A 25,226-nucleotide genomic window follows, 5' to 3' on the forward strand; every position below is an offset into this window, starting at 1 on the left:
TGCAGGCGGGGAACGACAGAGGCAGGATGAAAAGGAGAGACAGAGCTCAGATGAGGAGTAAGAACCACCCCCTCCTGATGCAAGGGCTCGGAGAGTGCAGAGAAGGCATGATCAGCGCAGACGGAGCAGGCTATTCGCGAGGAGAATGCCCCGCCCATCTTCACCAGGCACACCTGGGGAATGAGACTCAAGGAGATGCTGTGGGGAGGGGCATTTGTCGGGAACAAACTCTGAGTTCCTGAAGTGAAGAAACAATTACTGCCAATCTGCCTTCTGTTGAGGACCTGTATACTGCAGGAGTCCAAAAGAGGGCTGTGAAAATATCTACAGACCCCTCACATCCTGGACATAAACTGTTTCAACTCCTACCCTCAAAACAATGCTATACAGCACTGCATACCAGAACCTGGTGGCTCAGCAGACTAATAGCATGGTGATTAACACCAGCTGTCTGCAATTACTGTAAGTTCGAATCTCACCAGGCTCAAGGTTGACTCAGCCTTCCATCCTTTCTAAGGTAGGTAAATTGAGGACCCAGTTTGTGGGGTTTGCGCAGTTCGCGCAAACCGGATAGATCCGGCCAGATTTCACCACTGGTGAAATGAGGACCCAGATTGTTGGGGGCAATATGCTGACTCTGTAAACCGCTTAGAGAGGGCTGTAAAGCACTATGAAGTGGTATATAAGTTTAAGTGTTCTTGCTCTTGCTGCAGTCACATGATTGCATTTTATGATGGTTTTCCAAAATCTGGCATTCATTTTCTATTTTCAGCAGAACCGATGCATAGCAAAAACATCTGTTCATGTATCAAATGTGGCATTTCGGTTAATGCCCATGGTGCTTATTTTACGACCACAGTAGCCACAAAGAAAAGGTCATAAAATCAGGCCAGTCTCATAGGTAACCCAATTTACAACCGTCATGACTTGCAACCATAGTGGGCAGGCTCCATTCTGGTCGTAAGTCGGGGTGTATCTATATATAGACTTAACGTTCAGCAAATCTTTCACCTACCTCTCTATTTCAGGCGCAGTGACTCCAGATGCGGCCATGCTCTCCGACACGGATCCTTGAGTTTCCTTCTTTGTGGGCTCCAACCCGCTTTTGATGTCATCAAAATTTTCATATTTCAGAGCTTGGACAAGCTGCAGCAAATACATCAGCAGATCCTGGGGAGAAAACATGGGAAGCAGGGAAATTTGATATGGGACATGACTTTACTATACTACCACCTCTTACAATACTAGACAACACAGTATCAACAGTAGAGTCCTTCAGGTTTCTAGGTTCTATCATATCTCAAGACTTAAAATGGACGCCTAACATCAAAAACGGCATCAAAAAAGCTCAACAAAGAATGCTCTTTCTGCACCAACTCAGAAAGCTCAAACTGCCCAAGGAGCTGCTGATCCAGTTCTACAGAGAAATTATTGAGTCTGTCATCTGCACCTCTATAACTGTCTGGTTTGGCTCTGCAACCCAACAAAACAGACACAGAGTTCAGAGGATCATTAGAACTGCAGAAAAAACAATGGCTACCAACCTGCCTTCCATTGAGGACCTGTATACTGCACGAGTCAAAAAGAGGGCTGTGAAAATATCCACAGACCTCTCACATCCTGGACATAAATTGTTTGAATTTCTACCCTCAAAAAGACGCTATAGGGCACTGCACACCAGAACAACTCGACACCTAGACACAAGGAGTTTTTCCCTGAATGCCATCTCTCTGCTTAACAACTAATTCCCACAACACTATCAAATAATTTACTAAGACTGTATTACTATTCTTCTTCTCTTCCTTACTAGTATCTATCTCTTCCCACTTATGACTATAACCATGTTGCTTCTATCTTTCAATTTATATTGTTTTTATTTGTTTCCTAGTACAATTTGATAGCTTATTAGTAACCCTGACTATCACTAAGTGTTGTATCTTTTTATTCTTGATGAATGTATTTTATTCTCCTTATGTACACTGAGAGCATATACACCAAAGACAAATTCTTTGTGTGTCCAATCACACTTGGCCAATAAAGAATTCATTCTATCTATCTATCTATCTATCTATCTATCTATCTATCTATCTATCTATCTATCTATCATCTATCATCTACCTACCTACCTACCTATCATCTATCTATCTATCTATCTATCTATCCATCCATCCATCCATCCATCCATCTATTTTTTTTTTCAATGAAGAAGGGGCCAGAAAGGGTTGAGGAGGGCTAGGAAGCGGGAAGACAAAAAGAAAAACCAGCCTGGAAGGGGAACTATCCCATAATAACAATAATGGCAATCATCACCATCATCATCATTCCTGCCGTAAATTGAAGAGAGGGCTGGCTGAGGAATTCTGGGAATTGAAGCCCACAAGTCTTAAAGTCACTTGCATGTCCTTGCTTTAAAACAGGGGCCATCAACCATGGAGACTTTAAGACTTGTGGACTTCAATTCCCAGAATTCCTCATGATGGCTGGAGAATTCTGGGAGTTGACGTCCACAAGTCTTAAAAGTCCACAAGTTTGGAGATCCTGGCTGAGGAATTCCGGCTGTGAAATGGGAAAGGGTTTCCTGCTTGACCAGGGGGAGTTGGAATAGAAGACCTTCAAGGTGCCTTCCAACTTTTCTTATTCTCCAAGATTTTACCTGCCTCGTAGGACATTTTCTAAATAGAGTCTGTCCTTATTCACTGGAGGCTTTTAAGAAGAGGTTGGACATTGTCTGAAATGGCATAGGGTTTCCTGTCGGAGGAGGGGGCTGGACTAGAAGACCTCTAAGGTCCCTTCCAACTCTTGTCATTCTCTTACCTCATCATCCGCTTGCTGCAATCTGGCCACGGCGTAACGCCGCACAGTTGGGTTGGTGAACTGTGAGGACAGAAGCTCCAAGGAATCTTCCACATCCATCGGCTTCCATTTGCCCAGGAGTTCCAGAGCTTGCTTTGCTTCTTGAGGAAGACACCAGTTGACACACTTCAAGAATTTGGTCAAGGCCTGGGATCAAAAGTCAGACATCGGTCAACGTCCCTTTCACCAACGCAGAGGAAACATTAAGCAAGAAAAGAGGTTGTTGTTGTTTTTTAAATGGAGTGTCAGAAGAAACGATGGGCTGATCTTACTACAAGCTACAGGTAGGCCTCTTATAATGACAATAATTGGGACTGAAATTCCCATTGAGAAGTTACGCCTGTAGAAGAAAGCATCTGTGGCATCCTTGGTGCTCTCTGAGCTTGGTGGTTTTCTTGCCCGCATTTCATTACCCCTCATCAGTGCTAGAAGTAGTGGAGTTTGCAGGGAGGAGGAGGAGGAGGAGGAGGAGGAGGAGGAGGAGGAGGAGGAAGAAGAGGGGGATTCGTACTCTATGAGCTGGGTTATTTTCTTGCAGACATTTCATTACTCAACTAGGCAACATCATCAAGACATGACACTGATGATGTTACCTAGCTGGGTCATGAAACGTCTGCAAGAATGAAACAAGGTCAGAGAGCACCGTGGATGGCACCGCTGGGTAACACGGTCATAAAATGCAACGTCACACGACCATGGTGCTTCATGACAGAACTTCCAGTTGCAGTTGTTAAGAGAATCGCTGCAGGTCATTAAGCAAGAATGTCACTCGGTTGCTCTCTGACACCTCCAGTCAGTTTCCCCATCGACTTTGCTTGTAGGAAGCCGATGAAGGGGGGTCACAAATGAAGACTGAAGGGACTCTGTGACTGACCTACTATAAGTATGAGGAATGGCTATAAGTATCCATCTTTCCACACTGTTGTAAGTTTGACCAGTGGCTGAACAAGTGGTTGTTAAGCAAAGATCACTAGTAAATGCAATCTCATTCACTTAGGAATTGCAGAGCGTGCAACTACATGGTGCAGTCCATCCCATTAAGGACTTTGTGAGAATAATGGTTTTTTGTAATCGTATTTTGCTGCACTACGGATGTTGTTTGTGGCGTTCAAATGCATTTTTAATTTCACCTATTCTCAGGGGACGCAATGCACGAGGAAGGGAAGATAAATATTTTAAGTAAAGAAATCCATATTCATTGGTGTTGCGCAGGATGAGTAATCCCTGTTGTTATTGGGATTTTTTTTCCTTTTTTTTTTTTCACAGATCTGAAGTTTTTTTTTAAAGTCTCAAGAAACACTGACTTCGTTTATTAGAACTGCATTAGCAACAAAGACAGGGAGGGGTGGGATTCAGCCGGTTCGGACCAATTCGGGAGAACCGGATGCTAATTTTACATCTGGTTCGCTGAACCAGTAGTTGCAAGAACTGGCTGGCCCCGCCCATCCTGCCCCGCCCCTCCCAGGAGTCTCCATGTGGCCTGTTTTGGATGCCAGGTAAGTTGTAGGGCCTGCGTAGAGGCTCTGGGAGGGCAAAAAAACGGACCTCCCGGAAGTTCCAGAAATGAGCCTGTTTCCGGCCCCCGGAGAGCCTTCGGAGCCCTGGGGAGGCCATTTTTGCCTTCCCGGAGGCTCAAGAAAAACCTCTGGAGCCTGGGGAGGGCGAAAACGCCCCCCCGCCGTGGTGCAGGAGGCCGAGTAGGCCACACCCACCATGGCCACACCCACCCAGCAACTGGGCAGAGAACCGGTTGCTAAAATTTTTGAATCCCGCCCCTTTGTTTACAAAGTTAAAAATTGTTAAAAATGAAAATTGTCACAAAGGGTTTGAATTCTTCTTTCTCTTTTGAAGAATCATAAGGAGGTTTGTCTTTGCCCTCGGTATTACTGCTAATGAATAACCCAAATATCAATAAAAGGGGGATAGGTGGACTGAATGACTCAAATCTTGGCCCTCCACTTCAAAAGCAGAAACATTTCAACACTGTTTGGGGGGGGGGGAAGAATTGTTTACATGTTGTGCTGGTTTTGTTCGGTCTCTGTTTCCTGCAAAACTGCCCTGGAATCTAAAGCCTTAGATTCTGCCCCTTCTTGGGGCAAAAGAAGCTGTTTTTTTTTTTTTTTTTTTGCTGCTGTTGCAATTCCTTTCAAAAGGGAAGGGGATTTTAGTGAAGTTCTTCACAGAGAGAAATGCTAGGGTCTGGCATTGATTTAGTGATCAGAGAGGAAAAGGTGTGCTAATGACCTTGGCTTTCCTCGGATGACTCTCAATTAAATCCCAAGGGAACGAGGAATTCCTCCTGTTGGACCTTTTCAGAATGGGGAACAGAAGTAGACAAGGAGGCTGCAGAGTAAAGAAGTATTAATAGGAAAGGATCTGAGGAAGGGATGGAGGGAGGGAGAAAGGAAAGAAGGAAGAGAGGGAGGAAGGAGGGAAAAAAGGGAGAAGGAAGGAAAGGAGGGAGGGAGGGAAAAAAGGGAAGGGGAAGGAAAGGAGGGAGGGAGGGAGGGAGGGAGGGAGAAAGGAAGCGAGGGAGGATGGATGGATGGAAGGGAGGGAGGGAAAAAAGGGAGGGGGAAGGAAGGAAGGAGGGAAGGAAGGAAGGAAGGAAGGAAGGAAGGAAGGAAGGAAGGAAGGAAGGAAAATCTTTAGCAGAGAAATATTATTGCAGAGAAAGTTTACAAAAAAAAGTCTTCCTGCCATCTAGAGGTGGCCGTAATTGCTGCACTCTAGATCGGTACTGTCACGCTGGAACATGATGCTTTTAGTCAATCAATACAATAAAAACCAATTATTGCTGTCTCACATTTTCTGGAGTGACAGAACGGCAGGAACGTTTCACAAGATTACAATTCAAGCCAAGCCAGAAAGAATGAGCGTTGCCCGTTTGCGACTTTAAAAGAAAACAAACCACGACAATCCAATGTGTCCATAAACCTTCTCAAACCCACCTCACCTACCTCTCCTCTAACAAAGAGCCTTAGTAGTACAGTGGTCTAAGGCACCCTATTATTAAGCTGGTTATTAAGACCAGCTGCCTGCAATTACTGCAGGTTCGAATCTCGCCAAGGCTCAAGGTTGACTCAGCCTTCCATCCTTTCTAAGGTAGGTAAATTGAGGACCCAGATTGTGGGGGCAATAAGCTGACTTTGTATAAATATACAAAAGGATGAAGGCTATTGCTTAACGCATTGTAAGCCGCCCTGAGTCTCCGGAGAAGGACGGCATATAAATTAAAGCAAAAAAAAAAAAAAAAAAATACCCAGAATGTCTCTTGTTTCCTTGGCTTTTGATTCCTCTGAACCTGCTGGGAATCATAGGGCCCAAATATCTCGAATTATCAGTTTAGGAATGATAGCAGTTGTTAAGTCATGGCAACAGCCGAGCATGGTAACACTTTTAAGCTTCCACGCCTACCTTTTCTTGATGGGTAAGGTAGTATCGAAACTTCCACACCAAGTCCTGTTCTTCGTACGTTAGTTGCTTTGTAGGTGGGTAACTCACGATGATCTAAAACGAAACGAAACGAAACGAAACGAAACGAAACGAAACGAAACAAAACAAAACAAAACAAAACAAAACAAAACAAAACAAAACAAAACAAAACAAAACAAAACAAAACAAAACAAAACAACAAATATTTAGGGACTGCTTCAGAGTGGAGCGGTGGCCTAGAGGTGGAGCTCTCGCCTCACAATCAGGAGGCTGTGAGTTCGATCCTAGGTAGAGGCAGACATTTCTCTCTCTGGGCACACCGAATATATCTGCTGAACAAAACTCCGCATTGGCGACAAGAAGGGCATCCGGCCAGTAAACACTCAGCTCCATTCAGTTGCCCAGACTTTGCCCCGCAAGGGATTATGGGGTTGTTAAAAGAGGATGATGATTTACGGACTGCTTCCTTTCCACAAACAGAAGAAAGTGTCTTCCCAGAGTTGCAAAACCATTCCCACCTGCCCCATTTAAAGACCTGAGATACCAACCAGATATGGTAAATTAACATGAATTAAGTCCTAATGTGATTGGGTAGTCTATGGTTTAATGGTTGTAATAAGAAGACTACCTCTAGATTAAGGATACAAGCAAGACAAGTTGTGACTGACTGTGTCCTATGTGGACCAACTACAATTAACCAGTGGAACAGCTTGCCACCAGAAGTGGTGGGTGCTCCATCACTGGAGGCTTTCAAGAAGTCACTTGTCTGGAATGGTAGAGGGTCTCCTTCCTGAGCGAGAAGTTGGACTAGAAGACCTCCAAGATCCCTTCAAACCCTGTTCTTCTGAATTCTGTATAAACACGACAAAATTAAATAAAGAATAATTCAAACTTTTTAAAGGAATAACTTACATTCAGTTGATCTCGGGTAGTAGCATTGGGTTTAAGGTCATGATCCGAAGGACCGCTTCTTAAGCTCCTGGCAAGCTTGTGATGCTTGCTTTCCACCAAGTTCTCCTTTAAAAATAATAATTAGAAAACAGATCAGTTTAAAAATCAATTGCAATTACCTGTGTACAATATCCTGTGCTCTGAACTGACAGAAGTTGAGAAGACACAGAATTTTATGCAAGGCCATGACCAAATTAATTGTGAGGCTTCAACAGTTCAGGGAAGAGGAAGGAAGGAAGGAAGGAAGGAAGGAAGGAAGGAAAGAAGGAAGGAAGGAAGGAAGGAAGGAAGGAAGGAAGGAGGGAGGGAGGGAGGGAGGGAGGAATGAATTTATAAATTTTACGATTGTGTTAGAAATATTGTATAGAGAATAATATGTGATTTTACTTCCAACTGAGTGAGTGAGTGAGTGAGTAAGTGAGGGAGGGAGGGATAGAGGGAGGGAGGGAGGAAATTCAACTTATAGTAGCCAAGAACATTTAAGACAAGAATGGCAGAACAGAAATTGATCCTTCCCTACCCAATGTTCCTCTGTACATTTGACATTGTTTCAGCATACTCTTGCAAATAATAATATCAAAATAATGTCTAACCAGTAGTGGAATTCATTTTTTTTTTTTACTACCGGTTCTGTGGGTGTGGCTTGGTGGGCGTGGCAGGGGAAGAATACTGCAAAATCTCAATTCCTACCCCACTCCTGGGGGAAGGATATTGCAAAATCTCCATTCCCACCTTACTCTGGGACCAGCCAGAGGTGGTATTTGCCGGTTCTGCGAACTACTCAAAATTTCCGCTACCATTTCTCCAGTCAGAACCTGCTGAATAGCACCCCTAACTAAAACCAATAAATAAAGATGTGTAATGATGAAGAGGGTTAGCCAAAATCAATCGCATTTTGAAAAAGAAAAGGCATTGTGGATGTGAAAGAAAGAAAAAGAGATAGCGCTTGATAAATAAATAAAAATAAATAAATAAATAAATAATTTTATTTCTATACCGCCCTTCTCCCGAAGGACTCAGGGCGGTGTACAGCCTATTTAAAAACACAAAAAAACACAAAAATGCTTGATAATTATTTTAAAGATAACTTTATTGGTTGTTGTTTTTTTAACTAGAAAGATAAAAACTAACAAAAACAATAGATAAGGTAGAAAAGAGAAAGTGGCTAGAAAGAGAAAGTAAACCCAACAGCACAGAGAAAGAAAAATGTGAAAAATGACTTTCTTTTACCACAGATATAACACGTGTGTGTGTGTGTATGTAGGTCTTTGGTTATTCGGGTTTTCTCCCGCGTAAAATTGGAGGTGTCTTGGCAACGTTTCGACGAAGTCTCATTCGTCATCTTCAGGCTGGTGTTTTTGGTTTCGTGCTTCTAGGAGCAATGTGTGTGATCGCAGCTCTTTCTTCCTTTTAACTGCCAGTAGGGGTGTGAACTGATTGGGTGGGAGCTTGGCTGTGTTCTGACTGGGTGGAGGTGTGTTCTGATTGGTCAAAACCAAGAAACAGCTGCGATCACACACATTGCTCCTAGAAGCACGAAGCATGAAGTCGAAAACACCAACCTGAAGATGACGAATGAGACTTCGTCGAAACATTGCCAAGACACCTCCAATTTTACGCAGGAGAAAATCCAAATAACCAAAGACCTATATACAAACACCCGCGAACCTCAATATATATATATATATATGTGTGTGTGTGTGTGTGTGTGTGTGTGTGTGTGTGTGTGTGTGTGTGTGTATATGTATATATGTATGTGTATATATATATAATTTATATAGTATATGTATAAATTTAAAGCAACCTCTTAATCTAAGGTTACAACGTATTTCCATTTTTCTATTTTCTGCCATTTTTTTCCTAATCCTCAAATCCTTATATCACAATTTCATTTTTATTTTTCCTGATTCACACAGAAAGCTGAAAGGATCTCACCACTAGCATTGCTCAATTTCCTTCTTTGTCAGTTTTGTTGCTGAGGATTTTGGCCTCAAGAACTGTTTGAAATGAATGCCATCTTCAACTCTGGAACCCCTCTTTGTATATTCACCTGCCCCAAGACTCATAAACAGGTATTTCTTTGCAAATTCAGCCTGCCCCAAGTGATGTGGTACCCAAACATTCTTACCATGGACATCTGCGGATCTGGAACCTTCACAATCTCGGAACTTGTGTAAATTGGTGATGATTCATCACCATCCTAGGTTAGAAGGACAAAGAAAAGTCAGTGAAAACATCTAAAATAGTCGATTTTAACCAAACAGATTCCAGAAAGAAGATTTTCTTGATTTTCTTTGAAGAGATTTTGCTTCTTTGAAGACATTTGAAGCTTCTTGGATGAGAAGCAAAATGTCTTCAAAGAAAAACCAGAAAGTCCAGTTGCCTCTTGAAAAAGCACCTTTGGGACAACCATGACCAGATGACTGAGGATACCCATTTCATTGGTTTTCCTGCTTTTATTGTTTTAATATTATGTATGTATGTATGTATGTATGTATGTATGTATGTATGTATGTATGTATATAATTAATTAATCATAATAGAGTTATAAGATAACCAGAGATGGCAGCCACAGAAGGACTACACGAATTGCAAGGAATATAAATCCTTCCATTCTCCACCATTCAGTCAGAACTGAAGAAGCTTCTCGGATGAGAAGTGAAACATCTTCAAGCAAAACAAGAAATTCAAGTTGCTTTTTCAAAGACAACAATTTTGGTACAAACATGACCTGGATGACTGATAATCTCCATCGAATGGATGGATGGATGGATGGATGGATGGATGGATGGATGGATGGATGGATGAATGAATGAATGAATGGATGGATGGATGGATGGATGAAAGAATCAATGAATGGGTGAATGAATGAATGAATGGGTGAATGAATGAATGGGTGAATGGATGAGTGAATGGGTGAATGAATGAATGAATGGGTGAATGAATGAATGAATGGATGGATGGATGGATGAAAGAATGCTGAGCACTTTGTAAGCCGCCCTGAGTCTTCGGAGAAGGGCGGCATATAAATCAAATTAAAAAAAAAATAAAAAAAAAATGAATGAATGAATGAATGGGTGAATGAATGAATGAATGGGTGAATGAATGAATGGGTGAATGAATGAATGAATGAATGGGTGAATGAATGAATGAATGAATGAAATTACATAGCCAATCTAAGCTGAGAATCAGGAAACCTTAATTCAGTCCTCACTTTTTCAGACTTCAATAAATCCTTCCTTGTTCCACTCAGGAGATTTTACAAAACCCGAAGTATATTACATTCTAAATTAAATTTAAATTCTAAATTCAAAGTTTCCAAGTTTCCTATTTGCTCGACACATGGATATTAAAAACTGTTTTGGAGCAAATGTCAGCTTCTGTTCTGGGGGATTATATTTGACCCCATATGAGATCAAGAGTGAAAAGCAGGTGCTTTCTTTTGATACTTCAAATCATTTTTTAGCATTAGATCCTCCCATGCTATGTAGCATATCGGGCGGCACTTCAAACCAAGTAGATGAAAATCAACAACCGGCAAGTGTTGCGTACCTTCTCATAATACACAATGGCATATTCTTTGTCATCGCATTTGACGCAACGGAATTCAATCATCAAGTACATAAAATTAGAACTTCGCTTCTCGCTCTGAGAAAAAGAAGGAAGAAAAGAAAAAAAGCTATGTGAAAAACTTGGAGCTAAAATCAATATAATTCATGCCAATATTTATTGGATGTCTTTATCTCACCTTTATTTCTTTATCAGGAACTCAAGGTGGTGAATGTACATAATAATACTCCTTCCTCCTCCTATTTTCCCCACAACAACCACCCTGTGAGGTGTGTGGGGATGAGAGAAGAGAGGGACTGTCCCTATATTACCCAGTTGCCTTTCATCATGGGTAAGGAGGGACTAAAATTCACAGTCTCCCAGTGATTGGCCTAAAGTCTCCCAACTGCCTTTCATATCTAAGACAGGACTAGAATTCACAGTCTCCTGGTGATTGGCCCAAGTCACCCAGGTGGCTTTCATGCCTAAAACGAGATTAGAACTCCCAGTCTCCCAGTAATTGGTCCAAAGTCATCCAGCTGGCTTTGATGCCCAGGGCAGGACTAGAACTCCCAGTCTCCCAGTAATTGGTCCAAAGTCATCCAGCTGGCTTTGATGCCCAGGGCAGGACTAGAACTCACAGTCTCCCAGCGATTGGTCCAAAGTCATCCAGCTGGCTTTGATGCCCAGGGCAGGACTAGAACTCACAGTCTCCCTGTAATTGGCCCAAAGTCACCCAGCTGTCTTTCATGCCTAAGGAGGGACTAAAATTCACAGTCTCCCAGTGATTGGCCCAAAGCCACCCAGCTGTCTTTCATGGGTAAGGAGGGACTAGAATTCACAGTCTCCCAGTGATTGGCCCAAAGTCACCCAGCTGTCTTTCATGCCTAAGGAGGGACTACCATTCAGCCTCCCAATGACTGGCCCAAAGTCAAGCTTTCATGCCCAGGGCGGGACTAGAACTCCCAGTGTTTCAATGATTGGTCCAAAATCACTTAAAGCCTTAAAAAAGTTGGCTTTTTTAACTAAAGCAAGACTAGAACTCACAGTCTTTAGGTTTCTAGGCCAGCACCTTAACTACTAGGCCAAACTGGCTCTTAGCAGAGATACAGGGATGGTTTTCTATTAACCTCTTTCAGGATTCCCCCCCCCCTTTTTTTTTTTTTTGAGTTTCCATTCTAAAGAATCTCACATCAGAAATCCCATCCAAGTCTTCCCCAGAATCCATGAGGATAAGGGTTGGGCTATGGGAATGTTCTTCCAACATGCATTTGGCTCTTTGGTGTCTGCATCATGAGAACGAACGCCTGGACCTACCAAAGGAGAAAGTTTACGGCATGATGCCACAAACACTTGTAGATCTTCACGAGCACCTTCATGTCATTGGCAGCAAAAAAACAACACAAATGTGTTTTGTGCAATCCACAAGAGTGAAGTTCATTTTGTGGGAGCCTCTAATTAAAATAGAATTATAGGACTGGGAGGGGGGACCTTGGAGGTCTTCTCGTCCAACTCCCTGCTCAAGGCTACCCAATCTTTTCTTGAAAACCTCTAGCAATGGACACCCACAACTCTGGGAAGCCAGCTGTTCCATTGACTAATTGTTCTCCCTGTCAAGAAATTTCTCATTTTTTCCAGGTTGGGTCTCTCTAAGCTGAGCTTCCACCCATTGCTTCTTCTCCTGCCCACAAGTGCTTTAAAGGCAGCAGAAGGCTCTCTTCCCTGGGACAGCTCTTCAAGTGTTGGAAGATGCTCTCCTGTCTCTCCAAAGCCTTCTTCTGTTAGGCTAACCATATCTAGATCCCTTAGACAAATTATATTAAAATCCAACTTTATTTTCCAAAGTTCTCTTTGATGTGTTCTCAGTACCCACCGCTCAAGGCCTCCACGAGAAATAAAAGGAGAGAAACAATCAAGATGGTGGCCATAACTGCATGATGGAAGCCCATCTTCTTTTCATAGGAGGTGGAAGGTGTTAAAATAGGGGCCTGAGTACAGCCTGGGTCAATTGGTTCTCACCTGCCACCTTTTTTGAACACCTTTATGGATTGAACATCCTGTCTACAACACAGTCCTTTCAACAGCTCCAAGAAGATTCCACACCCATTTGCACTCTTATTCAAGTGACCCTCAGGGCACAGAGAAACCCAAGTGGCCTCAACGGCTCTCAAAGAGAGCGCTAACAACCAGAGGACTGCAAAAACAAATGTTTTCCTACCACCACCACTCCTTCTGCCAGAAACAATGAAGCTTCTTGGATGAGAAGCGAAACGTCTTCAAGGAAAAACAAAGGAAGTCCAATCGCCCTTTTGGAAAAGCACTTTTTGAGGCACCCCTATAGATCCCTCTGATATTATTCAGAGGCCAGCCAAATATCACCACAAGCTTGTCCTTTCTCTGTCCCAAATGACATCATCGTAAAGAGGACCGAGGTGGGAGGGAGAAGAGAAGAAAACGGAAGAACTGAGAGCGTTCCCTGAAGATCCAGTACCGTTTCCCAATTAGCCGCGGCTTCAAAACTCATCAAGGCCCATGACGTACCTCATTGATCATTTCGATTTCTCGAAAGGTCAGCCTATCCAGCCAATCGACTTTGACCATGTGCCCCTGCCTGTGAGATTTGGTGAGCTGGAAGGAAAAAGTAGAAGATTGTTATTTAGCTGGACAGAAAGAAGTTGCCATGTTGAAGATATTACGCACAGGCATATGTGTATATTCTCATTGATTCTCTCTCTCTCTCTCTCTTGCTATCTAACTATCTACCTACGTATCTATCTACCTATATATATATCTACCTTCATATATATCTACCTTCATATCTATCTATCTACATATCTACCTACATATCTATCTACCTACGTATATCTACCTTCATATCTATGTATCTATCTACCTACATATCTATCTACCTATGTATCTACCTTCGTATCTATCTACCTACGTATCTATGTATATCTACCTTCATATCTATGTATCTATCTACCTTTGTATCTATCTACCTACGTATCTACCTACGTATCTATCTACCTACGTATCTATCTACCTACGTATATCTACCTTCATATCTATGTATCTATCTACCTTTGTATCTACCTACGTATCTACCTACGTATCTATCTACCTACGTATATCTACCTTCATATCTATGTATCTATCTACCTTTGTATCTATCTACCTACGTATCTACCTACGTATCTATCTACCTACGTATATCTACCTTCATATCTATGTATCTATCTACCTTTGTATCTATCTACCTACATATCTATCTACCTACATATCTACCTTCGTATCTATCTACCTACGTATCTATCTATCTACGTATATCTACCTTCATATCTATGTATCTATCTACCTTTGTATCTATCTACCTACGTATCTACCTACGTATCTATCTACCTATGTATCTATCTACCTTCGTATCCATCTATATACCTACGTATCTATCTACCTACCTACCTACCCATCCATCCATTATCCATTATCTATTTATCTCTATCATCTGTCATCTATCATTCATCTATCATCCATCCATCCATCCATCCATCCATCCAAAGCCATGGTTGTGCAGTGGTTACATTGCAGTATTGCAGGCCAACTCTGCATTCCATGTCAGGAGTTTGATCCTGACTGGCTCAAGATTGACTCAGCCTTCCATCCTTCTGAGGTCAGTAAAATGAGGACCCAGATAGTTGGGGGCAATATACTGACTCTGTAAACCAGTTAGAGAGGGCTGTAAAGCACTGTGAAGCGGTATATAAGTCTAAGTACTATTGTTAGAGTGTTTGCAGCTGTTCCTGTTGCCACTCCTTGCCATAATTTAACACACCTCCATCAAGGCAATTAAGCAATTCAGATTATGTCAAACTAAACAAGAATTCATTCCCAAGGGCAACTTTGATCTAAATACCTGTTTCATCTTCCACTGAAAACAACGCAATTGAGAAAAATCACTTGATCCAATCACTGGTGTGGCCTTCAACTCCCAGAATGCCTCAGCCTCCATGTGCGGACTTCAGCTCCCAGAATTCTTCAAGCACCATGCGTCAGGCCAAAATCAAGAATGACACATGCTAATTCTTCCAAGCTGAGTCCTTTTTGGTTTCATACATATAGACCAAATCTTGCCAGACTGAAGACTCTACTGTATGCCTCTACAATATACTTTAGGAACTATTAGGGAGGAACCGTCTTCACCCTCTTTCTCTCACACAGATTATCTGGGCTGAGTTGCCTCTTACACGGTGGTGAAATCCAATTTTTTTTACTACCAGTTCTGTTGGCGTGGCTTGGTGGGCGTGGCTTGGTGGGCGTGGCAGCGGAAGGATATTGCAAAATCCCCATTCCCTCCCCACTCCTGGGAGAAGGATCGTGCAAAATCCCCATTCCCTCCCCACTCCTGGGGGAAGGATACTGCAAAATCTCCATTCCCTCCCCACTCCTGGGGGAAGGATATTGCAAAATCTCCATTCCCACCCCACTCTGGGGCCAGCCAGAAATGGTATTTGCTGGTTTTCCGAACTACTCAAAATTTCTGCTACCAGTTCTCCAGAACCTGTCAAAACCTGCTGGATTTCACCCCTGCTCTTACTCCTCTGGAATGCAGTCCCTCCCTTCTGAGGATCCAGACTACTTATCATTTCATCTCAGAAAGCGAAAGTGAAAGCAAAGCAAAGAATGCTGGTTAGGATCATGTGCAGCCCTTTTCTTTCTAGCTTTGCCTCCTCATCTTTCTGGCTTCAGCTCCTTCTAAGAGCTCAAGTAGCATGCACAAGGATCTCCCGTCATTTTATTCTCACAACAACAGCTATCATTGAGCTGAGGTGAGGAGAAGGAGGAAAAAAGGAAGAAAAGAAGGAGAGGAAGAGGAAGAGGAAGAAAAGGAAGTTGAGGAAGAGGAGGAAAGAAAAGGAGGAAAAAGGGAAAAAAGAAGGAGAGGAAGAGGAAGAAAAGGAAGAGGAGGAAGAGGAGGAAAAAGGAAAAGAAAGAGAGGAAGAATAGGAAGTTGAGGAAGAGGAGGAAGGAGAAGGAGAGGAAGGAGGAGGAAAAAAGAAGAAAAGGAGAGGAAGAGGAAGAAAAGGAAGTTGAGGAAGAGGAGGAGGGAGGAGGAGGAGGAAAAAAGGAAGAAAAGAAGAAGGAGAGGAAGAGGAAGAAAAGTAAGTTGAGGAAGAGGAGAAAGGAGAAAGAGAGGAAGGAGGAGGAAGAGGAGGAAAAAAGGAAGAAAAGGAGAGGAAGAGGAAGAAAAGGAAGAGGAGGAAGAGGAAGAAGGAGAAGGAGAGGAAGGAGGAGGAAAAAAGGAAGAAAAGAAAAAGAGGATGAGGATGAGGATGAGGATGAGGAAGAGGAAGAAAAGGAAGTTGAGGAAGAGGAGGAAGAGGAGGAAGAAGGAGAGGAAGGAGGAGAAGGAAAAAAGGAAAAAAGAAGGAGAAGAAGGAGGAGGAAGAGGAGGAAAAGGAAGTTGAGGAGGAGGAAGGAGAAGAAGGAGAAGGGGAGGAAGGAGGAGGAGGAGGAAAAAAGGAAGAAGGAGAGTTCATTTAGTGAATGCGACCAACTTGAAGTGCTCAGAGATGGCAGCATATCTTGTATTGGGATTAACCTGGTGATAAAACTGCACCTACCAATGTGTAAAGCCTTCAAAATTGTTCCTTTCCATCATTACATCTCAACACGTCCGCTTCTTACACAGCTATATTTTTTGGGGTATTTTTCAAAGACTCATCAAGACTCAGAAAACCAGAAAGCATCAACAGAAGATCAGACATGCCAAAGTTCCTCACGGGATTAAACGGAAAGCTTTTAAAATTAGTACACGGAATAAACCTCACACAGCAATCTCATTGAGGGAAACTGGTCCATACCAAAATGCACAAAAAATAAAAATAAAAATAAGTCATTCCAAAAAACAAAAAACAAAAAAAAAACACTTCAAAAACCAGGACGGCAATATTAAGCTTTGCTACACACTTCTGAGGTAACAGTTTTAGTCAAAACAGTTAAAATAAAATTTCAGAAAAACCAGCAGCTATCATAAGCGGTTATCCATTCAATTAACCCTTCTACGCTTTGAGGTGTTAGAATAGATCCCAATGGGGTCATTAGAAATGCAATTTATTTTATTATTATTTTTTTTGCTCTACCCTAACCATCCCACGCTCCATGTATTTTCCCATCGATATGGGGCTGTATGCCCCAAATATGGCATTTTATGCCTTCTAACCAATCAGATAAGATAAATGTCTACACTCTGAGGTATTAATGTGATGGGAAAATGGTAAAAAATTAACCATTTAAGCCAATTATTACTTGACTGTTGCGTTTGTATTTATCCCAAAGGTGCTTTTTTCAGGAAGCAACTGGACTTTCTTGGTCTTTTTTCTTTTGAAGACGTTTCGCTTCTCATCCAAGAAGCTTCTTCAGCTCTATATAAATCCTTCCCTTCCACACCATCCGGTTAGAACTGAAGAAGCTTCTTGGATGAGAAGTGAAACATCTTCAAAGGAAAAAAGCAAGAAAGCCCAGTTGCCGCCTAATAAAAGCACCTTTGAGACAACTATGACCTGGATAGACTGAGAATTTCTACGGACTTTGTGTATTTATCCATTTATTTCATTTCATTTATTAGATTTGTATATCGCCCTACTCCCGAAGGACTCAGGGCGGTGAACAGCCACAGAATAAAACACATAAATACAAAATTTAAAAACAGAATAAAACCGAATTAAACAATTTGGCCGAGACAAATTAAAACACCCAATAATTTTAAAAATAAATTAAAATTTACATTTTAAAGGGGAAAGATTTAGGCCAGGCCTTCTGTTTTATGAAATGTGTCTACTGCTTGCAGCTAAATAGACTTTAGGTATATAGAGCTAGTCCTTGATTTACCACATTCGGTTTAGTGGCCATTCAAAGTTATACTGGCACTGAAAAAAAAGGGCCTTATGACTGTTTGTCACACTTAACGACCGTTGCAGTATCCCCCCTGGTCACGCGTTCAAAATATCGACGCTTGGGAACTGGTTTCATATTTATGACGATTGTGGTGCCCCGGGGTCACGTGATCCCTTTTTTGCGACCTTCTGACAAGCCAAGTCAAAAGGGGAAAGACAGATTCATTTAATGACCGGGTCACTAACTTAACGATGGTGATGATTCACTTAATGAGAAAGATGGCAAGAAAAGAGTTGTAAAGTGGGACAAAAGTCACTCAGCAAAGATCTCACTTAGCAGCGTAAATGTGGTGCTCGGCTGTGGTCGTAAATCGAGGATTAGCTGTACACAGGATCCTGAAAGTCAATTAACAACCAAGAGAAGCTCCTGCATTGTGCTAACCCATTAAAAAATTAACAATAGTTGACACTCATTAAACTTAGTGTGTAACTATAATTGTTCTGTCTTCATCTAATCCAGTGTTTCTCAACCTTGGAAGCTTGAAGATGGGTGGACTTCAACTCCCAGAATCCCCCAGCCAGCAGCGCTGACTGGGGGATTCTGGGAGTTAAAGTCCACCCATCTTCAAGCTTCCAAGGTTGAGAAACACTGATCTAATCAGATTAAATACGTTACGAGACACTCACACTTTCAAATTCTGCACCTCAATACATTTTTGCCATGCTGACATTATTGAAAAGGTCCATAATTAAATGGAAACCCAGGCAGTGGTGAAGATGAGAAACCTCTAAAGAGGGTTGCCTTTTGTTGTTGTTTTATTAAATATTTCCACTAAACTGGAGATGAATGTTGAAGCGCCCAAGTATTTATATCGGAGTTCTTATTAATACGGAAATAATATTTATGGTCATTGGAGACAAACGCTGTCCCTGTAAATTAGTAAACCCTAATTTCTCTCTGATTTATTACAGAAAACAAAAAAAAGTTTGAGCCAAGCATAAGAAGGGAAATTCGCTGCGATAAATGAGACTTTATTTATGACTAAATTTAATTTGTTTCCAGTAACTGGCTAAACCCAGAGGCACTTGGTTGAGAAGGGCGGCTATAGAAATGGAACAACTAGATAAAAAGAAATAACAATGATCTAGTCAACTATAGAAGCTAAGCAGAGTCGTCCTTGGCTACTAATTGAATGGGCAAATATTAGGAAATAGCAGGGCTATCATCTAAAACTTCCACAACGTTAAGAAAAATGCATCGGGACAGCTACGAAGAGACAAATGTGTCTAGTATTTATATGCTACAGGTAGTCCTCGATTTACAACAAGTTTGTTTAGTGTCAGAATATTCATGACATGGTAACAAGGTCAACCAATTAATTGGTATAGCAACTAAGTCAGCCAATTGGGAGCTGAGATAGACTGGAGTCAGGGTGTGTCTTAGTCTGCAGTTTCTGATTCTGTGCAGAGAACTGAAACTGAAACCAGTGTGTGTTAAGCTCTGAGCTGTGAGTGTGAACTTGTCTGCTGATCTGAGCTGAAGAATCAACTGTTGGTATTGTAAATATACTTTATGTGTTATTATGTATATAAAGAAGTTAATGAATCCAGCTGATTCAGTTATCCGTGTGTTCTTCTGGATATGATTTTTGCAAAAAAAACTCTGACAGACCTTTCGAAGTGACAATGGGACAGAAAAAGGTGGCTTACATCCATTTTTCACACTTAACAACCATTGAGGCATTCACATGATCCAAATTCAGAGGCTTGGCAACTGGTTTCACATTTATGACCGTTATAGTGTCCCAGGGTTGTGGGATCCCCTTTTCATGAGACCTTCTGACAAGTAAAGCCAAATTCACTTAACAACCGTATCATTAAGCTAACAACTGCAGATATTGTTAGAAGGGCAGTAAAATGGATCAAAACTCACTTAACAACTGTCTCACTTAGCAGAAATAACAGAAATGTTGGGCTCAATTGAGTTTGTAAGTCGAGGACTGCCTGTATATATATTAATACATCTACTCCAAGCATAGATCTTAAGTTATTAGCAAAACCTGCATTTGAGGGATAAAAAAAAAAAAACTCTATTAAATCCTGGTCTGTCTGACACTGGGTTTGGACCCCAACTTAAAACTATTATATATCTTCTTTGGCTCAGCACAACATGTGATCTTCATCATTGTGGGTGTTAATCATAGTTTAAAGCTTGTTATGTAACATATGCAGCTAAACCACAGTTTAGCCCAATGCTGAAACCCTATTATGAAGCTCAGGAGGGTTAACAGGTACGAGAAGAGCAAACTGGCATTTGAACAAATCAAAGAAAGCTTAGATTAGGATGTTAGTGCTCAGGAAGTTTGCAACCATGTGCTTTTCCAAAGACTGGTGCCAACAAGCCATGGTTCCTTGGTACTTACTTCCTCCAAATATTCCTCGCCTGAGGCCTACATTGAAAAAAAAAAAAAAAGCCCCTATCTGTTAGCTGCACATTTCAGACATGCAACTGAGATCTTTACAGATTTTTGAATCCTCTGTTCTTCCTGGAAACAGAACCTTGATCTAATCGAGTCAAAGGTTAAGCAAGGTGGTTAATTCTAGCCAGAGGGATGTGGAAAGCAGAAAACTGGTTACTTTTTTCAGGCTTCTGCAAGAGTTATCCCAAGAAGTGTCACAAAAGAAACAAGGAACAGCCCCAAAGATGAGACAAGGTGAAGAAATAAAGTAGTGGCCAAAATTGTGGAAACCTTTTTGGAAAGTGTATTTATTTTTTTTTTAATTTGATTTATATGCCGCCCTTCTCTGGAGACTCAGGGCGGCTTACAATGCGTTAAGCAATAGCCTTCATACTTTTTGTATATTTATACAAGGTCAGCTTATTGCCCCCACAAACTGGGTCCTCAATTTACTTACCTTAGAAAGGATGGAAGGCTGAGTCAACCTTGAGCTTGGTGAGATTCGAATTTACAGTAATTGCAGACAGCTGGTGTTAATCACAATGCTATCAGTCTGCTGAGCCACCAGGCCCTAGTATTTTTGAGGTTTGATGGCTAATAACACCACTTTTTATTTTGGAGTTTCAAGATAATCCTGTTGTGACCCCGCCCTCTGAGCCTGTCCCATCGGAGGAAGAAAGCTCCGAGCATGAGGAAGAGGAGTCAGCCAGGCCTCCCTCTCCAGGCCCCTCCCCTCTGGCACTGTCTCAGGTGCCGGCCGAGGGAGAGGAGATTAGCCGAGAGACAGGTGTCTCGGATGAGAGCGAAGGAGAAACATCATTCCTGGACGCACGCCTCCGAAGGCATGATAAACGATTGCAGCAGCTCAGGAGGCGTGCTAGGGATTAGAACTGAGTCACTGGACCACACCCCAGAGACTATATAATAGAGGGTGGTGGCCAGTGATCCTTGTGACGAACAAAAAGTAAACCTTGATAGTCACTAAAGCCTCGTCCGGAACTGCTGAGAGAAATATTATTCTGCTTGGACTTTCTGTACGCTAAGTACCTTATCTTTCTGTTTTGTGGAAATAAACGCACTTGGCAGACGGTGTGTAAATCGCTGCCAAGTTGGAGATAAGACCTGGGTGTGTGCCAAAGTGTTTCCTTAACCCTCGGCTGGCTGTGTTTGTGTGTGTGTGTGGACGGGGACAGATCAAATCCTATTCCACTGCTGGAATGGCCAGGGAATAGCCCAGACCTTCACCCAATTGAAAATCTATGGAGCCGACTAAAGAAACTTGTTAGTCAGAAGCGACCCAGCAATAAAACCCAGTTAATAGAAGCCATTATTCCATCTTGGTTTCACATGATAACAGCTGCAGAACTAAAAGACTTGATTCACTCCATGGGAAGATGTTGTAAGGCCGTAATTCATGCTAAAGGTTACTCAACTAAGCAATAACTGACATGACGATAATTTTTGTAGATTACCGTTTTTTCTATGGTGATCATTTTTGTATAATCTCGTTTTTTCTATGTGTTTCACTTTTCTTCTTTATACTGTAACTGCTATTCTAATAGCAAATCCTTCATAAAAATGATTGTATTACATTCTTGATTAAATTAACTTTCCATTGATATACAATTTTATGGTACTACTGCAAAAAAAAAAAAGAAAGAAAAAAAAGTGGTGTGATTAGCTAGTTTTAGAAAATACACTTTTAACAAAAGGTTTCCACAATTTTGGCCACTACTGTAAAGTATAGAGATGCCAAAGGTGTTTATTTTCAAAAGGCAGCTGGACTTCATTTTTCCTTGAAGACATTTCACTTCTCATCCAAGAAGCTTCTTCTGTTCTGACTGCTTCTTGAATGAGAAGTGAAACGTCTTCAAGGAAAAACAAAATCCAGCTGCCTTTTGAAAAAGCACCTTTGGGACAACCATGACCTGGATGACCGAGAATCTCCATGGACCACGTATGAGATGGGAGAAGATAGACCTTTTCTGAGAACAAGAAACAAAACCTCGCTTCTCAGAAGCTATTCTTCAAAGTGGCCTATCAACATGGAAACTCCCCATGGGAATGTCATGTTCCTATCGCTGCAAAAGATAACATAGAAAGAGATGTTCAACCTTGATGACTTTCAGACTTGTGGACTTCAACTCCCAGAATTCCTCAGCATGGCTGGTTGAGGAATTCTGGGAGTTGAAGTCCACAGATCTTAAAGTCGCCAAGGTTGGACATCCCTGGCATAGAAGGTCTCCAAGATGACCTACCTTTCTATGGGCATCCGACATTAACTGGTCCAAAAACACCATGAATTACAAAACTATCATTATTTTATTTGAGTCTCAACAGAGAGAGAGATAAAACAGAGTTTCCTATCTTTTATTCTCATAAGAACTCTTAGCTGCTTCTAAGGCTCAGGCTAGAACTCACCATCTCCTGGTGATTGATACAAAATCACCCAGCCAGTTTTCATCCTTTAAGGTAGGACTGTGAATTCACAGTCTCCTGCTTTCTAGCCAGGTGCCTTAACTACTAAACCAAACTGTCTCTAAATGTGCTTTAACTTCCAGAACGAACTCTTGGTTGATGGCTTCAGTCTGGTTGAGATCCTTCTCAAACAATCATGGAGAATCATAATCATAATCAATCAAACACTATTAGTAATAGAGTAACAGAGTTGGAAGGGACCTTGGAGGTTTTCTAGTCCAACCCCCTGCTTAGGCAGGAAACCCTACACTACAAGAGATTGGTTGTCCAATCTCTTCTTGCAAACCTCCAGTGTTGGAGCATTCACAACTTCTGGAGGCAAGTTGTTCCACTGATTAATTGTTCTGACTGTCAGGAAATTCCTCCTTAGTTCTAGGTTGCTTCTCTCCTTGATTCATTTTCATCCATTCCTTCGTGTCCTGCCTTCAGGTGAATTAGAACAACAAAGAAGGAGCGTTTCTTCTTACCTTGGCTAACCGACTCATCTTGTCTTCTGAAAACGTACTGCTTGTTTTCCCAGGAGTCTTGGTGGGTTCAGAACCATCTGCCTCCACGTTGGGCCATACTTTGAGATCATGCATCCCTTGACGGAACATCCTATGAATGGAAGGCAGATTTAGAGAGACAGCTAGAATGGAATGGGATGGGATGGGATGGGATGGGATGGGATGGGATGGGATGGGATAGGATAGGATAGGATAGGATAGGATAGAATAGAATAGAATAGAATAGAATAGAATAGAATAGAATAGAATAGAACAGAAGTGGAGTGGAACGCAACTGAACGGAACGGAACAGAATAGGAGAGAAAATAAGAAGAGAAAATGAAAGAATAGAATAGAATAGAATAGAATAGAATAGAATAGAATAGAATAGAATAGAATAGAATATAGAACAGAACAGAACAGAAGTGGAGTGGAACAGAAAGGAAAAGAATAGGAGAGAAAATGAACAGAGTAAAGTAGAGTAAAGTAGAGTAGAATAGAATAGAAGCGGAATGGAACGCAATCGAATGGAATGGAACAGAATAGGAGAGAAAATGAGAAGAGAAAATGGATAGGATAGGATAGGATAGGATAGGATAGGATAGGATAGGATAGAATAGAATAGAATAGAATAGAATAGAATAGAATAGAATAGAATAGAATAGAATAGAATAGAACAGAACAGAAGTGGAGTGGAACGCAACTGAACGGAACGGAACAGAATAGGAGAGAAAATAAGAAGAGAAAATGAAAGAATAGAATAGAATAGAATAGAATAGAATAGAATAGAATAGAATAGAATAGAATAGAATAGAATAGAATAGAATATAGAACAGAACAGAAGTGGAGTGGAACAGAAAGGAAAAGAATAGGAGAGAAAATGAACAGAGTAAAGTAGAGTAGAGTAGAGTAGAATAGAAGCGGAATGGAACGCAATCGAATGGAATGGAACAGAATAGGAGAGAAAATGAGAAGAGAATAGGATAGGATAGGATAGGATAGGATAGGATAGGATAGGATAGGATAGAATAGAATAGAATAGAATAGAATAGAATAGAATAGAATAGAATAGAATAGAATAGAATAGAATAGAACAGAACAGAACAGAACATTTTTTATTGGCCAAGTGTGATTGGACACACAAGGAATTTGTCTCCGGTGCATAAACTCTCAGTGTACATACAGACCACAAAATAATATAATCATAAGACACCAACAGGAGAAGGTCCTATAGAAAAGATGAGAAGAAGAATAGTAATTATAATAATATATAACAGTTAGAAGAGAAGGCAAAACAACTCACCCATATTTCCCAAAGAGAGAGACCGTTGTGCCACCCACAGGGACGGCTTTCCCAGGTCCATAGATGTCCCATATTGTGAATGCCACCTGAGCATTTCGGGGCAAATCAGGGTATTTCACTGGCAGTTTTAACCATTCGTTCCAGCTGAGGAGAAAAGTTAAGTTTTAGTTCAGATTTATACCGTTCTAAACCCTCCCTAGTTAAGAGCCTCAAAATCTGACTCGGTTACTGAGCCTCCCTACACTATTAACATGATCAATCCATTTATTTTCGTTGCCGTCGCCATAATGTATAATTTATCTTGTGGAAACTTCTAGAATGTGCTCTTGAAACAGGGGTCTCCAACACATGGCAACCTGAAAACTTGTGGACTTCAACTCCCAGAATTCCTCAGCCAGCTTTGCTCTGAGAGTTGAAGTCCACAAGTCTTAAAAGTTGCCGAGCTTGGAGACCCCTGCTCTTGAAAGACGCCTCTGAGACTTCTTCCCCATCTCTTACAATTCCAAGAAAACAACATGGATACATCCAGACTGAGCTCAACCTGAAGGAGGGGTCGCCTTTTCCGTACAGGTAGTCCTCAACTTACAACAGTTCATTTAGTGACCAAAACTGCAACAGCACTGGGAAAAAAAAGTGACCCATGAATATTTTTCACACTTGTAGCATCCCCATGATCACATGATTAAAATTCACACATTTGGCAACTGACTCAGTTTTATGACGTTTGCAATGTCCCGGGGTCATGTGAACAGTCTAGTGAAGAGAAGGACCAGGGGAGGCATGATAGCAGCCTTCCAATATTTAAGGGGCTGCCACGGAGAGG

General features: G+C 41.5%; 1 protein-coding gene across 1 annotated transcript in view; it reads right to left on the reverse strand.

Annotated features, from left to right (window-relative positions):
• The window catches only part of PIK3C3 (phosphatidylinositol 3-kinase catalytic subunit type 3), a 125,848-nt gene that overhangs the window by 94,213 nt on the left and 6,409 nt on the right, over positions 1-25,226 (reverse strand). Inside the window, exons 3-11 of the mRNA XM_070936007.1 lie at positions 24,404-24,547; positions 23,083-23,212; positions 13,330-13,416; positions 10,792-10,887; positions 9,368-9,439; positions 7,201-7,305; positions 6,271-6,363; positions 2,815-3,000; positions 1,016-1,170 (exon numbers count right to left, since the gene is read on the reverse strand). Of these exons, the coding sequence (XP_070792108.1) occupies positions 1,016-1,170; positions 2,815-3,000; positions 6,271-6,363; positions 7,201-7,305; positions 9,368-9,439; positions 10,792-10,887; positions 13,330-13,416; positions 23,083-23,212; positions 24,404-24,547 (1,068 nt within the window). The remainder of the gene's footprint in view (positions 1-1,015; positions 1,171-2,814; positions 3,001-6,270; positions 6,364-7,200; positions 7,306-9,367; positions 9,440-10,791; positions 10,888-13,329; positions 13,417-23,082; positions 23,213-24,403; positions 24,548-25,226) is intronic.

This window comes from Pituophis catenifer, unplaced genomic scaffold (genome assembly GCF_029215685.1).
Source record: "Pituophis catenifer annectens isolate HBS135680 unplaced genomic scaffold, rPitCat1.0.hap2 SCAF_2, whole genome shotgun sequence".
Lineage (NCBI taxonomy): Eukaryota > Metazoa > Chordata > Lepidosauria > Squamata > Colubridae > Pituophis > Pituophis catenifer.